Source organism: Bubalus kerabau, chromosome 12 (genome assembly GCF_029407905.1).
Source record: "Bubalus kerabau isolate K-KA32 ecotype Philippines breed swamp buffalo chromosome 12, PCC_UOA_SB_1v2, whole genome shotgun sequence".
Classification (NCBI taxonomy): Eukaryota; Metazoa; Chordata; class Mammalia; order Artiodactyla; family Bovidae; genus Bubalus; species Bubalus kerabau.
The window spans coordinates 20,956,904-20,975,087 of NC_073635.1; the positions used below are offsets into that span (position 1 = coordinate 20,956,904).

The following is an 18,184-nucleotide window of genomic DNA, read 5'->3' on the forward strand; positions in this document are numbered from 1 at the left end:
ATATTTAATATAGATTCATAAGTGTATATACATATATAATCTAATTAGCTCCACAAAGTGGAATGTATTTCAATCAAAAAGTCAGCAAACGTGTTAGCACACTTAAAAATGTGAACTAGTGCTTTAAAAAATGTTCACCAACGTGCTGTAATTCCAAAGGGCACAAATGCAACTGGTCAGACTGCTGTGTATGCTATCAAGTGTCTCCTCACTGGAATAAAAGCATCCGCTGTCTGCTGATTTACTCGGGAACTAAGGTATCCAGTTCTCTAAGCAGTGCTCACTGTTGTTTTAATTCCAGCATCTTGAACACTCATATGTCGGGGAGATTCTGTAAGATCTGTCTCCAGGAAGCACAGGCTACCATGTGGGCATCAGAAGGAATATTAGCAAGTGACTGAATCAGCTTCTTGATTATCGTTTTCAAACACTGATGGGTAGCATTCAAATCTCTGTCAAACTGCTGTCCTTCAGTTTGTAGAGCCAAATGACTGCAGATGTTTCTAAACTCAACACTATCCTGAAGTGAAGCGCAAACACAAACAAGCAATTAGGTTACGGAGGACAGTTTTCACTCCCATCTTTTCTGATGACAGAATCTCAATTTTCCTCTCAGAGCATCATTCTCCTCCATTCTCAGCCCACATAGTTTGACCAAAGCTAACCCTACTCCACAACTCCAGGGGCAAGATCAATCAGAGCACATCATCCCTCAGCCACTTCGATTGACCAGGGATGGGCAGATGACCTAAGATGGATCAGCAAGCCACAGTCCCAGGAGATTGCTCAACTGGGAAAAAGAATTTCTATTTAACTGGAGCTGTTGGAAAACATCTTGCTACCATAAGGAGAGAATTCAAATGAAAGTAAAGCCAACACATTAAAAAAAGTAGAAACAAGAGATTAAAAGAGACTGACTTCAATTACATTTTCTGAGCATGTCAATCTATCTGTGCTTGGACAATAAATCCCAGGATTTTTTAGCTATCTGAATCAATAAATATTTCTTTCTACTTAAGCCATTTGGAGTTGAATTTCTCATGCGTGCTAAGTTGCTTTAGTCATGTCCAACTCTTTGCAACTCTCTGGACTGTAGCCTGCCAGGCTCCTCTGTCCATGGGATTCTCCAGGCAAGAATACTGGAGTGAATTTCTCTTATTTGTTCTTAAAAGAGCTTTGATGAATACACAGATAGACTCTGTTCCTTTTATTCCACAATTACTGTCTTCAAGATTCCAAAAACAGGATTTGGTATTTAATGAACATGGTCCCAAGAAATATTTGATGCAAATCTAGAAAGAGTTCACAAGTAGTTTTAAAGAATGAACTAATTAAATAGATCTTTAATTTTCAAATATTTCACATTCTAAAATCCATTGCATGTAAATGGTACACGGAAATTATTCCACATCAGAGATAATGTTGACTATATGTTTTATTTTAAATACATTTGACTCAAACAGCACAAGATTGAACTGCACAGGTACATTTATATGCAGATTTTTTCCAATAAATATGAACTACAGTACTAGAGGCTCAGAAGATAAAAGTCTGCCTGCAATGCAGGAGACCCACATTCGACCCTGGGTCAGAAAGGGCCTCTGGAGAAGGGAATGGCTACCCACTCTAGTATTCTTGCCTGGAGAATTTCATGGAGAGAGAAGCCTGGCAGGCCACAGTCCATGGGGTTGCCATGGCTGCGAGACTAACACTTTCACACTATCCGTAGTTAGTTGAATCCATGGATTTGGAACCCTGGAGCTGGAGGGCCAGCTATAAAATCATACACAGATTTCTGACTGCTTGGAGGGCGAGCACCTCTAACCCTATCCTTCAAGACTCAAATGTACATGAAAATGACTCCCCCCAGACTTCTGGTTCTATCACTTGGCACATACAGTTTCCCTATACGGTCTTGCTACTAAATTCTAAGCAGTAGAACAAACATCCTTTCTGAGCTTGCAAGGGAGTAATGGAAATTTCCAAGGGCCAAGTATAAAAGAAAGGCAAATTACTTTAGCTGCGTGCCAATACCTATCAAGAAGAGAAAGTTGGTCTCTCTTGAGCTGGGTTTGGGGTAGAAGGTAAAGTTGTCCTTATGAATGTGCGACGGTGGGCCTGTACATACAGCAGTTCCCGTTTGGAGTTGCCCTCTATACCATATACATGTTCGTAGAGCACTCATGCCAAGAAGTTAATTTAAAAATTGGAACTGGTCTGAAATATCCATGGACACATGGCAAAAGCAAACAAAAGCCTATTCCACAGAAACCTGTTCACAACCCATGCCCCACAATAGTACTGCCAGAAAATCTATTGAAGACAAACTTGGAATATGAAATTTAAAGTACAGTCCACCCTAATATAGTGTATATAATGCAGGGCAGAATTAGACTCCAAGAATTTCAGGTATAAATTACAAAATATATGTATCATGGTTAAACATATAAAAGAAAAAAGTCAGAAAAAACTCCCAAGAAAAAACAAGCTTGAAAAAGAAACTAATCCCACTTCTGGAAATGACAACTATCACGACAAATTAAAAAACTCAATGGGAAACACATTAATAAACACAGCTGAGGAGAAGATTAGTAAAGTGGATGATAAGTTTGAGAAAACTATCCAGAATACAAAATAAAGACTTGGGAAATATGAGAAGTTAACTGACATAGACGACAGAATGACAAAGTATGACAAATACATTTTCAGGAGAGATAAGAAAGAACGAGAGAGAAGCAGTGGTCAAAGAGAACAATGGATAAAAATTATCCCGAATTGATTCAAAATGTGAATCCTAAGATTCAGGAAACAAAACAAGCTTTGAGCAGAAAAAGTTAAATGAGATCCAAATCTAAACTCATTAAGGTAAAATTGCTCTTAAAAGCAGCCATATAGGAAAAAGATGGCACTCAGTCGGATAACCAAACAGCTAAGTTCCAGCCAACTTCTAAGCCACAACAATTGAAGATAACAGAATAGAATAATATCCTCAAATAACTGTCGACCAAGATTTTTTTTTTAATTCCACTGAACTACCATTTAAATATCAAGAAAAAATAAATGTGCATTCATTTCAAAGCACAAAAGGAATTATCACAGTAGACATTCACTGTCAGATCTTCTTAAAGATATAATTCAGAAAGAGGAAAGTCAAAGAAAGAGATGTAAGATGCAACAGTGAACAAAGAAACTTGCAAACACAGCATAAATCTAAAGATTTGGTTAATCAAAACAAAAATTTTAACAACTAACTTGGGTTTCACTAAAGCAAGATGGTTGTAAAACACTGAGGTGCAGTCACATGTAGGATGCAGTGGCGTTCTAAGGCACTGCATCATTGAAGACAAAAGTGGCAAAGGTGATCGATGTTAGGCTTGTTAAGCATGCCTGTGAGAAACGTAAGGATCATTGTTAAAAGGAGAGAAATACGAGGCCAGAAAAGTGGTGCCACGCAGGATGGAGCAGTAGTGTTCAGCTGCCCCTTCCCAGACCGAGTAAAGCACTCCAGGCTTTGAGGCCCCTTTCCTGTGGCTGCAGAGGACTTCAACCGTGTCCGGAAGATAACAGTGCTGGAGTTTCTGTCCATGGGAAACCTTCTGTGGTATACAAATTTTTTTCAAGTATAGAAATAGTACATAATATTTCAGAATCAGCAGAGGGAAAAGATATATCAAAATTTTATTGATCCTACTGATAGAAGGTAAAAACGGAGAAATAAAGGATTCAAACATAAAGCAAGATGAATAGAAATCTAAAATGTGGCACAAATAAACCTATCTACAAAACAGAAGCAGACTCAGACATAGGGAAGAGACTTGCAGCTGCCAGGGTTGTGGGCGGCAGGGTAGAATGATGGTCTGGGGGTTTGGGGTTGGTAGACGCAAACCATTATATATAGGATGGATAAACAACAAGGTCCTACTAACAAGTTCCCTATAGGGAACTCTATTCAATATCCTGTGATAAACCATAATGGAAAAGAATATAGAAAAGAATGTATATATGTGTAAAATTGAGTTGTTTTGCTGTACAGCAGAGATTGGCACAACACTGCAAATCAGCTCTACTCCAAATGAAAAAACACCAAATAAGTCACTTTTTGAAATACAGTGGTTCCCAGGTTGGATATTCAAATTTTATCTGAATGCTAAAAGCAAAACATTTAAAACTAAAAACATCCAAGATTGAAAGTGGATACTAAATATATATCAAGCAAAGTCAAAATAAATCGGGAAAAATCATTTTTAGGGATAAAATAGACTGCAACATGGACTGTTGCCCAAGAAGACAGTTTTGTACTTGTGTGTGTCTAATATGATAGCCTCACCTTCCACTCAATCCACAGACATAAAGACTAATTTTAACTCATCTTTCTCAGAAACTGATCAGACAACAGGACAATCAGCCTAGAGAGAAAAGACTGAAAATCTTTTCTAATCATAAGCTTGGTCTAATGGAGACAAGCAAATATACGTTATTCTCAAACATCTATGGATTACTTATGAAAGATGAAAGGGAAAGTCGCTCAGTCGTGTCCAAGTCTTTGCGACCCTATGGACTATACAGTCCATGGAATTCTCCAGGCCAGAATACTGGAGTGGGTAAAAGTGAAGTCGCTCAGTCGTGCCCAACTCTTTGTGACCCCATGGATAGTAGCCTGCTTCAAGCTCCTCCATCCATGGGATTTTCAAGGCAAAAGTACTGGAGTGGGTTGCCATTTCCTTCTCCAGGGAATCTTCCCAACCCAGGGATCGAACCCAGGTCTCTCACATTGTAGACAGACGCTTTACCATCTGAGCCACCATCTGAGCTACTAGAGTGAGTAGCCTTTCCCTTCTCCAAGGGATCTTCCCAATCCAGGAATTGAACCAGGGTTTCCTGCATTGCAGGCAGATTCTTTACCAACTGAGCAATGAGAGAAGCCCTATGACTTTATGGTAATGCCACACAAAAAAAATCTCAATTAATATCAAAGGTTATATCATTCAAATCAGAAAGGAAAAAATGAGAAACCAATAATATAGATAACTTTCCCCAAACAAGTATGACTTAAAAATCCACTTCTAAATAACTCATGGGTCAGTGAAAAAAATAATTGAAACTTTAAAATGCTCTATTTGTTGTTGTTCTTCGGTTGCTAAGTCCTGTCCAATTCTTTGCAACCCCATGAACTTCAGCATGCCAGGCTTCCCTGTCCTTCACTATCTCCCAGAGTCTTGCACAAACTCACGTGCATTGAGTCGGTGATGCCAACCAACCATCTCATCCTCTGTTGTCCACTTCTCTTGCCCTCAATTTTTCCCAGCATCAGGGTCTTTTCCATTGAATTGGCTCTTCACATCGATGGCCAAAATATTGAAGCTTCAGCATCAATCTTTCCAATGAATATTCAGGGTTGATTTCCTTTAGGATTGACTGGTTTGATCTCCTTGCTGTCCAAGGGACTCTCAAGAGTCTTCTCCAGTGCCACAGTTCAAAACATCAAGTCTTGGGCATTCAGCCTCCTTTATAGTTCTGCTCTCACGTCTGTACATGATTACTGGAAAAACCATAGTTTTGACTAGATGGACCTTTGTTGACAAAGTGATGTCTCTGTTTCTTAATATGCTATCTAGGTTGGTCATAGCTTTTATTCCAAGGAGCAAGTGTCTTCTAATTTCATGGCTGCAGTCACCATCCGCAGTGATTTTGGAGCCAAAGAAAATAGTCTGTCACTGTTTCCATTGTTTCCCCATTTATTTGTCATGAAGTGATGGGACCAAATGCCATGATCTTAGTTTCTTGAATGTTGAGTGTTAAGCCAGCTTTTTCACTCTGCTCTTTCACCTTCAAGAGGCAGTTTAGTTCCTCATTGCTTCCTGCCATTATAGTGGTATCATCTGCATATCTGAGGTTGTTGATATTTCTTCCGGCAATCTTGATTCCAGCTTGTGAGTCATCTAGCCCAGCAATTAGTGTGATGTACTCTGCATAAAAGTTAAATAAGCAGGGTGATAATATATAGCCTTGATTTACTCCTTTTCATACTGAATAATTATGGAAATACCATATTACAATTTGTGGGATGTAGCTCTGATGATAAAAGCATAGACTTAAATGCTTATAGAAGTAAAGAATAACCACTTAACCAATGAAAATCCATGAGCTATGGATTCAAGGCAATAACTTAAGAGAAACAGATAATAATAAAAAAAAAAAACCTAAAAGTTGAACAAAGTTTGACAAGGAGCTAGTTTTTTTTTTTTTTTTTTTTTTTTCTAATTCTGTGTAAAAAGGGAAGCTATTCTTCTCCCTAATAAAAACTCTTTCGGTTGGGTGAGAAGAACCTGGGTTTCTGGCAAAGTGTTTACTAGAAAACATTCTCCAAGAAACAAAACAAACGTCCATTCATTCCACTCAGCAGACAACAGCGGCAGGACTCCATGTGGGCTAACACAGCACAGTCACCTTCGGGAGTATTCACAGGTTACCACCCTTCTAGAATACTTTTCTCCTTAAAGCATTCTTGTTTCCCTGCCTTTGTGTGTGGCTTATTTATTTTCTGCTCAGAAGGTATTAAGGGGCCCTGTAGATAATCTGTCCCACAGGTTTTGGAATAACCTATATTGCTGGAGCATGTTGCTTGGAAATGAGAAAGCAGAGGGAAAAAATGACTCTGGACTGCTTTCCCAAGATCCACATCACGGGAAATTGTCCAGTTGCTTTATAAAAGTAATCCAACTCTAAGTACAAAGTGGAAGGATCAAAGACAACATGCAAAAGGAAATTTAAAATAAAAGGAACCACCAAAATGTGTGCTGACATGTGCCTATTAGCCAGTCTGCAAAGGCATTCATCACCCAGAGAAGATTAAAATGCCTTTAAAAACATATTTGTAGGCTGAAAATCTGAAGCCAATTTCACATTTACTGTAAAGAATCAAAGAAGGCATCTTTAGGGAAAATTATACATACAATAAAATTCCACTGCTGAGCTATACTGGTCCCTGAGGCCCTAGGTAAACTTCAGATCTCTGGCGAGCTTTGCAAAGTCTCTTTATTTTACTATTTTAGTACAGTATTCCATTTAATCCTTTCTCAAATATATTAACAGTCAAAGAAAACAAATTAATAGGAATAGGCTTTCCATGGGACTCTTAAGCCAAGGAAGGGAAAAATAAAACAGGTGGTTGCTTCCCTTCCTTTCTGGAAGGTCTGAAGGCCAACTATGGATCCAACAACCGTGACCTCCAACCCAACCTCTCCTGCAGAAGGCAGGAGCCGCCAGTGACAGCCTTAAAGAAACAGCATATAAAATGGCACATGGGTTTTCAGTAGAAACTCACATGATCAATATTGGTGATGATTTCACTTATGGTGCTTTCCACTCAATGACAGAAGGCATCCCCCCAGCAGCTTTTATTTAGCAAGTCCCAGATGCTTCCAGAAATGACGTAATATCCTACACAGTGCTTTGAGCGCTTTGCCAGAATTAGAACACGATGGTGGCTGAGCAATCTAAAAGCAGGTTTTGGAATATCTAAAGCCTTGTGTAATCTCAGATTTTGGATATGAAATGTATTGATTGGTACAGTGGTCCGAATAGATGGCCAGCACTTACATTTTAAAATGAGTTGAGATACTCTCTCATGACTCAACTAATCTACAGGGACAATGGCCTCAGTCTGTTTGCCTGTTAATAAATCTGTTAAATTTATTTCAAATGTGTACCTAGCCTCTAATACATGACTTATTACTACACTGGATAAAAGGCAATAAGACATGGCACTTGACCTCTAAAGAGCTTATAACTTAGTAGAAGGAATCACACACATACGGCATATCTCCCAGTGTCCAGTGAAATGTGATGAGTGGGGGATATGGTAAGAAAAAAACAAAAAAAAAAACCATAAAAACCCAGTCCTACAGAAGAACAGACATTTATAGACTCATGATCTAAACATTGTACACAGTTCATTCTGTGGGGGAATGCTTTCAATAGCATACCTGATGTGTGGTTGCCTAAAATTTGCAAGATGCGCAAGATGAAAAAGTTATGGCGATTGTCTGAACAAAAATGTGAATGTACTTAACACTACCCTTAAAACAGTAAATTTCGCCTTTTTTTTTTTTTTCCTACTACAATTAAAAAAAAAAAACAGTGGCTGAGACTATCAGGTTACTGCTGACCTTTGTAAAGGGAGTGGAAATTTGGATGAGGTATCAGTGAAATGGTAGGTGAGAAGGACCGCACTGTTGCTATAAGAGAGATGGTGTTGGGGAAAGCAGTATTTGACTCATTGAGGAAAGAGATGGCCCAGAATTAGAATGAATGATACTGTTACTGAAAGGTGTGTGGTCTGGCTGCTCACTGCTCAAAAGCCAATAAACAGGCCAGACTGGTGGGAAGGAAAGTCTGCTTTATTTCAGACGCCGGCAACTGGGGTGGGGAGGGTGGCAGACATCTGTTCAAAGGCCAACTCCCCCTCCGCCACCCCTCCGCATTGGCAACCAGCGTGCAGGAGCTTTTATAGCTAGAAGTGGGGAGGGGGCTACATGCAGGAACAGCACAGTCAGCTCTGACAGTCATCTTCAAATTGGTCATCAGGGGTCTGCCCAGCATTATGTAGGTTATCTAGGTACAGTTATTCTTCAGTTCCAGGGTCCACTTGTTCCCATTTTTTGCAGTCAGTTCTCGGAATTGTGGCAGCTCATGTCCTGAGTACAGTCTGGTCATCATGTAGTTAACTTGTCCACCTCGTGTTTTAGTATTTATGAGACAGCTCACAGGGTATGGCTCAGAATATTATCTATAGCCCTTGAGAAAGAACTAAAGGTCCTTGACTATTGTTAATAACTACATTATTATTATTTAGTCTCCTTTGACTGTTTTTTCTTTGTTTCCATGTTTCTCATTTCTCTGATTAAATTTATTCTTTGACTAAAATTTTCCATAGACAAAAAGCAAGCATAGGTCAGGGGCTGGTGTGGGGTGGAGGCAAGGACCGTAGTGTCCTGCTCAGTTTCAATACCAGTGAAAACCTGGAGCCAAGTCGGGCCTGGGACTGGGAGGAGATCAGTCTGAAAAAGCAACAGAGCATCATGTTACCTATTCAGAATAAGCTGGTGCAGAAAGCCTTGAATGCCAGTCAAGTCCCTGGAACTTCTGAGCATGGCAAACCAGCATTTGAAGGACACTGGTCAAGCCTATGAGCCTGAGCACCTATTAGGCGCCAGGCTCCAAGCGAGGCTCCTTATACACCATATTTCACTCAGCCCTCACAATCATCCAGGAATTAGAGATGAAAAGAAATGCTGCTTGGAGAAATTAAATGACATCCCTAAATCGCACAGCAAGTAAGTGGCAGAGCTGAAATTTACCTCTCTCTCGAAACTCAAGTGTTCTTCAAAGACTCACCCCAAATCAGAGACTGGGCCAGATGCCAGAGTGACAGAGAGCAGAGCTCGCCATCCAGGGCTGGAGATGGACCAGTGAATGGGAGGGACAGAGCTGCAGATGCCACTGTGGGGTGAACAGGGACACCGCGGAAGCCAGCTAAGAGCACCCAACTAGCTTTAAGGGAGGAACAAAAATGTCTCCTTGTGAATTGTTACATGTTTCTTTTCTGGCTGTATTCATGCTGTTTTTCCTAAGGTTAACTAAGCGTTACGAAGCTCAAATTGGCGGTGATCATATCCAAACTGAAGACTGTCCCGTTGGTCCTGCCCTCTTCTCTGCAACAAAGTTGAGACGGCTTGGTTATCTGGAAAGGATTCAAGGCATGGAAGCTTCCACGGCCCATGTAAAGCCAACTCCTAGCTAATCAGAGACCTCCTAGCCAGGGCTCTCCCTTCCTCCGCTCTGTTCTCTCCCACCCAGTGTCAGGGAGGTCTCTTACAAAATCCACCCCACGTGTGCTTCTCTGCATCATACACTGTGTTTATTAGAAATGCACACGTCTGGAACCTTTGAACAACTGAAAATGCACCTGCAAAGTCCAAAAAGGGAAGAAAAGCTAAGCTCCTTTTTAGCTTTTTATGGAAAATAAACACTCCCATCAAAACCAAAGGCTTGAAAGCAAAAAGAATCTGGCAACAGGAGTCAGTTTCAAAGCTTGTTTTCTGAAACCAACACCAATGGATAATAAAGTCAAAAATAAAAAATGACTTGATAGGTTCTATAATACAGATAACTTTCAAACAATACACAAAGAAGGTTTTTTTTTACCCCTCCCCCCCCCACAACATCACCTTCAAAATCATGTCTAGATCTTCACAAACTATAAATCAATTCATAGTCCCTTTACCTCTGGCTTTAAGATAAGTTGGTTCTTTCCAAAACAGTCCTGTCTTGAGCTACTTGCTCTTATAATGGTCTCCACAAGCTTGTTTCTTCTCACATTTTCCCTCCCACTCTCCCCAATGCCTAGCATCTTCTGCAAAGAGTATTAATGAAAGAGCTTCTCCCCAGCTCTCTGTGATAAGGCCTGACCTTAGTGAACTTTGGCCTGGACAGCCGACCACTCTCCACTAAAGCTGCCCAGGGCCTGGCCCTACAGGGGAACACAGACCCCTCCCCTGGGCCCATCAGAGTACCCCACACTGGATACGCACATAAAATGGGACTGTCGTTTCTCTATTTTAGAGGGATGTTATGAAAACCACACTATCAGGAACGGTATACTACAAATTGCCCCAGCTGCTCTTCGTTCATTGGTATCTGGCTTTAAACCACAAATTCACAGGGCCCAGAACAGTCACCAGTTGCCTAAACTCAAGGTCAATCTCAAGTAGATACGCAACTGCGTATTAATAAAACACCCAATGAAGAACCACAGTATCTGCCAGTCACCATAAAAAGTCTATCGTCCACAGGAAATTAAACATTTTTACTTGTGGTGTACCCAGGGTAAATGCTCACAAGTGAATATGGTTCCTTATGCATTTGCTTTGGGTACGGTACCATTTGCATTAGGAAAGTCCAGTGAAAAGCACTTTGTGATGGATACAAGCACTCAATTCAAGTGCGCTCACAAGGCAAACCCCAAAATTGTAAAATGAAGCACAGCCGCATTTCCACAAGACATTACACATTTAAGTATTTAGTTTTGTTTTGGGGCCATCTTGCAATATCTTTCCCCAAGTGTTGATTTCAGAAAGATTTTACGTCCTGGTTTTCACATCATTCACCTTATGAGGAAAGACAAAGCCACAACGAAGCTACTTCTAGGGCTGCTACTGAGCCTTTTCCTGACATAGACATGTAATTTTGTCCCACATAAAGAGCACTCCCCTGGCCATGGCTACTAATAATATAACCATGAGAATTTACTTATTCAATAGGAATATTAGAAATTTGTAAAGACGCCATTCTCAAATTTGCAGAAACTGGCTTTATTAACCAATATTTACACGGGAAAAAAGCATTCATCATCAATGTCTTCCTCTGAGTAACTCAATATTCACACAGAATTTGCAAAGAGCCTTAGCAATGACTGTGAAGCCAAAGCCAACGGTTTTACAACCACTACTCTTGCTCTGTGGAATGAGAAAACCAGCTCAGACCACTGAACGTGACGAAATTATTGGTACCAGAATTAGTTAGTGGAATTCATAGGCAAGTTGAGCTCATAGGCAAGTGAGCAAAGGCAGGCAGGGAAGTTTTTCTGCCTCCAAAAGCTGGCATCAACCATAGTTTCCAAGAAACTTGCTTCAGAACAGAACTCTTGGAAACCATAAATGTCTTCAACTATCAAAGGAAGATAGACAAAACTCAATCAGAGTGATTTCATGATTGGCTGAGTTAACGGTCTCTATGGGTTGGTCACTTTTAACAGTTTTTAAAATCCTAGACTGGCTTCCTTCTGGTGCTCCACACATTTCTATGCTCCCTTTGGATGGACAGTATTAAAGCCTCTTGGCTATAGTATTACTAGTTTGATAATGATTTCCCACACTTATCTGGGCTTTTTCTCACTATGTAAGGTAACCATGAGAACTTCCCTAGTGGCTCAGTGGTAAAGAATCCTTCTGCAATGCAGGAAACACAGGTTCGATCCCTGGTCTGGGAAGATCCCCTGGAGAAGGAAACTGCAGCCCGCTCTAGTATTCTCGCCTGGAGAATCCTACAGACAGAGGAGCCTGGTGGGCTACCATCCATGGGGTTGCAAAGAGTCAGACACGACTTAGTGACCAACAACAACAACAAAGGTGACCATGATTTAAGGAGACACAAGTCATTCAGTGTTACGGACTGAACTGTATTTCAGCAAAATTCATGTGTCGAAAAATTAACTTGCAATTTGACTCTATTCAGAGATAAGATCTTTAGGAAGATAATTAAAGTTAAACTAGGCCATACCCCTACTCCAGTAGGATTAGTGTCCTTACAAGAATAGGAAGAGACATACAAGATACCTCGCCCTGTGCACAGAGGAAAGACCACACGACAACACCGTGAGAACGTGGCCATCTACAAGCCAGGAAGAGAAACGTCCCCGAAACCAAACTTGCTCTTAGACTTCCCAACCTCCAGAACAGTGAGAAAATAAATGGCTATAGTTCAAGCCACCCAGTCTGTGGCATTTTGTTATGGCAACCCAAGCTAAGATACTCAGGTTACAGCTTGACTGTTGTGACCCAAGCCTTGTGCAGACGCACGGCAGGTACGACCATGCCTTTTCAACTGTGCACGCTCATGTACTTGATTTCAGTGTGATGTTCACCACGCCCCCATGAGCTAGCACTGTGAAAAGAAAGTGAAAGTGAAGTCGCTCAGTCTTGTCTGACTCTTTGCGACCCCATGGACTGCCTACCAGGCTCCTCCATCCATGGGATTTTCCAGGCAAGAATACTGGAGTGGGTTGCCATTTCCTTCTTCAGGAGATCTTCCTGACCCAGGGATTGAAGCTGGGTCTCTCGCATTGTAGGCACACACTTTATCATCTGAGCCACCAGGGAAGTCCAGCAATGTGACTGGTATCAATCGAAAGAGTCAGACAAAGCCACGTTTGAATCATGGGCTACTACTTCTTGAGCAAAGCTCTAAATTCCTCTGAGCCTGTTTCCTCCCATAGTAAATTTTTTTTTCCATAGTAAATTTTTATTAAACTGGTTAACTCCATCTTCTCCACCAAATTTAACAAGACTCAGTTTTGTTAAGCATTTTTTCATCCACCATGAAAAGACTCACTTCATGTTTTGTTTTGTTTTGTTTTTTTGCATGAGTTTGATGATTTCTTCCCTGGTCGCCCAGCAGTAAAGAATCCACCTGCCAATGCAGGAGATGCAGGTTCACTCCCTGGATCGGGAAAATCCCCCTAGAGGAGGAAGTAGCAACCCACTCCAATATTCTTGCCTGGAGAATCCCATGGACAGAGGAGCCTGTTGGACTATACAGTCCATGGGGTTGCAAAGAGTTGGACATGACTTAGTGACTAAACAACAACAACAAAATACTCAAAAGGAATATGAAGTGCTGGCTTGTCTAAGAAAAGAGTAAACTACTATAAGGATATGTATTATTATTGTGGTGAGGGTTTCTCTCCTTTCATGCCCGGAAATTTCAGTCCCTTAATTCTGGTGGTTTGATAGGCGAGTCACCCGGTGGTCACACCTCTCAGTCAATCATTGGCCATGGACTAATGCTGACCTCTGAAAAGTCACTTCCTGGAAATGTCTTTGGGTCATTCTAACTGTTTTTGTCAACAACCCCAGAAAAGTAAATACAGAGTTTATAAGTCAGATCCATCAATATCAAGAATGAAATACAATAATTAATAGTCAATAAAGACTACTGAAGAAGAATGAGGCATCAGTCTCTTAATAATAACACTAGTAAAAGTTCAAAAGTATTGCAGTTTACCATGAGCAGCCAGTAGCTAAGACTTTATATGCATTATCTCAATAACCTTTATAGGTCAAATACCACTGTTCCCACTTTACAGGTGAGGAGACTGAAGCACAAGAAGGCTAAATGACTTGGCCAAGAGTCTGCAGCAGGAAACAGCAGAGCAGATCTGAAATGCTCCATGGGACCAGATCGCTGTGCTGTTCATCCTCCTCCTCTCTGTGGCAAGAAACACTGTGGGAGGGATCTGATGTTGGGGAAATTTCCACACACTTTTAAGTGACACACAAGTGTTGTTTCCTTTAGCACAAATCCTCCTGAAGCCATTCTGGTGTATAAAATCAACCTGCATGGTCTTAATTTAAAAATATAGAAGACAGGCATCCAAATCACTTGAGTCAACACTAGGAATGATGATGCCAAGTCTGTATAACCAGCACCCCCGGAAAGACAGACTGCTATGTCCTTGAGTCTAAGTGCTTTGTAATCGTTACCCTACAATCCAAACTGAGATACCGCCTTCTCTCCTAACAATAAACCAAGCAAAATTTCAAGATGCTAGCCAGGAGACAAATCATCCAGAGAAACCACTTCTCTCTTTTCTGAAAGCACTGGCTGTTCTCAGGAGCCCTGAAACTCATTATTCCCCTGAATGTGAACAGCAGAGTTCAGTTTGCAAGCAAGTTGAGATCCCTTGTTCCTAATGAGGACTCTGGATGCCTCTAAAAACACTGGCAGCCATGCACCCAGAAGTCTGCATGTTTGCTTGCGATGGAGAAGAAAGGGACCAGGACTCCAGGGGTTGGGTGAGTGAGGGAAGATTTGAGCAGATTTATGGATCAAGGGAACTGGCAGAGGGAACGCACTGGAAAATACAAGGTGAGAGGAGAGAATTGAAAGAAAAAAGTCCAGGGGTAGAGGAAAGATTTGCTCCAGCACTAAAGAGAAAGAATTTATTTGGGGGGTGGGCAAGGGTGGGAACCACACAGTATTTCTTTATTAGAGGCAAGAAAGAAGATAATTGGAAATGAAATCTTTTAGGTAAAATGAAAGATTTGTGTCAGATGGCCTCAATTTTCTCAGCAAAGGAGTGAGAGGGCTGGGGTTTGGATGAAGAAAGTTTGCAGAGAGTAGAAAATGTTTAGGACAAAAAGTCAAGTAGAGAGGGTTAAAAGGATTACCAAGTAGAAGTGGCAGCTGTGTTAACCTCAAGTGGCATGAGCTGTAGGCCAGAGCAGAGGGCGGCCTTGCTGTTAAGCTGGGTCAGGTCCTCCGACAATGGTTTCTGGCCTGACCTTGCCTCTGCGATTTATCAGGGTCCTCGCTTCAGTCATTTCAACAGCTGCCTTTTTGCCTGCAAGATAATCCAAGGTCCTCAGCGTGATTCAGAGGCCTTTTGCATCTGACCCCACCTAACTCTCCAGCATCCTTTTTTTTTTTTTTTTTTTTTTGCCTTCTGCCATACTGAACTAATTTTAGTTCCCCCAAAGCCCTAGGTCCTTTCATTGCTTCTGGGCCTGAAATCCCACAGCTCCTCAGAAATGTTTTTTCCCTTTAATGCTTGGAGAGTAAACATTCTTTTTTTTTTTTTTTTTTTTAAAGATTACCTCCTCCAAGAAGCCTTCCTGGATCACCTAATGTAAAACTGATCACTCAGATTTTTCTTTCGTCAACCCACCTGTGCCCTATATAGGTTCCTGAAGATGCATGTTTTTTCACATTTCAAAAATCTCTGAAGTGAGGATATGTCTTATATTTGATAGTGTGTCACAGTTTAATTGGTAGGGTTTTTATTATTATTATTTCTCAGTGGTACCAAAAAAGGTGCATCCAACCTCAAGAGCATTGGTGAAATGCAGCTTCATTTTTAAAAACTTTTTAGAATGAAGCAGTGATTCACATCTGGAGGTGATCTCGTTTTCCTTCCCAGCACACACACTTCAGCAATATTTGGTTCTGTCCACTGGTGGGGAGGGTATGCTGCTGGCATCTACTGGGTAGAGGCAGAGGATGCCCAGGACCCCTCCACCCACCCCCATACACACACACAAAGAATCATCCTGCCCAAAACGTCAGCAGTGTGAAAACTGAGAAACCCTAGTTTAGGGTGACAATATTTATTTGGGTATATGCTATGCTTTATTATATTTGATTTTAAATCAATCTTCTAAGAGTATAAAGTTCAACCTAATATATATCAATGCTTTCCAAACGTTGGCTTATAGAGCAAGAACAGCAACTCGTGAAAAATGCCCTTTCTTCATCACCCCTCCCCCATGTCCCTCCACTAGACTCCCCAGAGAATGAATGAAGCAATATTAGGGATCAAAACTGGAAGGCCAGAGTGCCTAAAAGAGATCTGTGACCTTAAACAAATTAGGAGAGTTAACAGAAAGGCCAAGACTGGATCCCAGACCCCCATATTTCCCCGCTCCCACGCAGCCTGGGAGGCAGGCCGCTCTGTTCTCTGCCTAAGTTGGCTAACACAGTTTGGTACCTTAAGAGGAAACCTGTGCCCTTCAAATATGAGCAGCGCGACTTAGCAGGAGTTTAGCCTGAGTATTCACGCTTCAACACCCAGCACCCATGCCGCTCTGGTGCTACTTTATGAGAATTTAGGTTGACTCTGTAAGGCCCCCTGAGCTCTGTGGGGAATTGGATTTATGCAAAAATAACTGCGATTCATAAGTGTGAAGGAACTTCAAATACATGTAGGTGATTTCGTCATACAAACGGCAGAGGGAACGGAGTACGTGTATTTGAGGCTGTAGGGGAGCGGTTATTAATTTGGAAGGAGAGCAGGCTGAGCCGTCCTCCACGTCCAGAAGCTGCACGTGGGAAAAGGGCCTCGAACTGGATCTGGAAGCTGATTCATGTGAGCGAGGGAGGCGTCCCAGAGGAAGGTTTTGGCAAAGCCTTTCGGTGTCTCCGTGCTGCAGTCAGGTGGGCCCCGATTGCCCATTCCCCCGAGCACCACCTTCCTCCTTCCCACTCCGAGGCTGGATCACTGGGGGAGGCTCCACTCTGGATCCTGTGGCCCAGCCTCGTGTCCGCCAATCCCCTCTCCACCCTGCGACACCGCAGGGGGATGGATGCTGGAAGCCAGGCTCACCTTCAGGCGGATGAGAAAGGACCGCTCCTGCTGGAGGGGGCCCAGGAGCCTCTGCTCCACTCTAACCAGCTCCGAGGGCCAGCGCGCTGCGCATCGCCATCCGAGCCAGAGTGCAGGGCCAGCGGCCCCCGGGGAAGGGCAGCAGTTCCGCGCCCCCTTCGGCACCTCGCACGGCTTCCACCTCGGCGGAGCTCGCCTGCGCCCTCGGACCCCAGATTCCTGATCCCCCGGCTCCCGCCCTCCTCTTCGCGCCCTCTCCTGGGCCCTGCCAGCCCTGGGCCTGAGCGACACGCTGGGGCGGTGGGCACGTGGTCTAGGTCATGCCGGCTCCAAGGGGCGCCCGGACGGTCCCCCGAGGCCCACTCCTGCTGCAGCAGCTGAAGGGTGTGCAGAGCCACCATCCGATGGCCGGTGAGGCCTCTAAGGGCGCGGGTCTGGCCCTCGCTTCCGCCGCCGGCTCGTTGCGCTCCACCCGGGCAGGTGCAGCCGCGAGCGATGGAGGCGGGGGCGCGTGGGGTCGCTGGGGTCATTTTCCCAGCCAGCCGCTCCTCCGCCTCCCGGCCTCTCGGCATGTGGGGCCGGCCCCACCTCGCGCCCGAGGTCAGCGACCCGCGCTGGCCCCAGCATTCGGTTCGAGTCCGAATGGGCTTGTTCTGACTCGAGACTGCCTGAAATCCTGCTCCCCCACCCCCGGCCCCGTGCACTTGAAAACCCGCCAGATGCTGCGCGCTGGTTCCGCCTCCTCTCCAGGGCTTGGCTGGGACAACCTGCCGTTTTATGCGGAGGCATCTATCAAGGGATATCCTGCCCCCATCTCCTTTGAAGAAGGCCTACCTGAGACCCTTTTGGGGCTGGGATGGGGGTGCACGAGTTAAAGACCTACCAGGAAACGAAAAGTGTGCAGGACCAGAGTAAAGCTCACGAAACCAAGAGGGTGCTTGATCCCCCTCCCGCCCTTTCACAACCCTAGGGGAATTTTCAGGGACTTCGTGGAGTAGCCTTCAAGGCCCCTATCCCCCCACACAGAAGAAAGGAACTGTGTATCTTCTCAGGCCCCTTGTGCTGGGAGGGCCTGACTGCCTAGGGCAAAGTTGCCTGAGGGCGCAGCCAGGCCTGCTCGCATAGCAACTGGGGAAGCAAGGGCTTGGTACTGCCTAGATGAGGAGCCTCAATGTTTTTTTGTGAAACTCCCTAAGGACTTAGGCAGCAGAGTTTGAAGCTAAATCCTTTTACCAGCCATGAACC

The 18,184-nt window shown here is 43.2% G+C and overlaps 1 protein-coding gene across 1 annotated transcript; it reads right to left on the reverse strand.

Moving 5' to 3' along the window:
* Positions 1-313: 313 nt before the first annotated feature.
* Positions 314-17,728, reverse strand: DLEU7 (deleted in lymphocytic leukemia 7). Its single transcript, XM_055543114.1, is given in 6 exon segments — positions 314-520; positions 16,940-17,015; positions 17,017-17,144; positions 17,146-17,351; positions 17,354-17,459; positions 17,528-17,728. Coding segments are annotated over 6 exon segments (924 nt in total).
* Between the last annotated feature and the right edge of the window lie 456 nt (positions 17,729-18,184).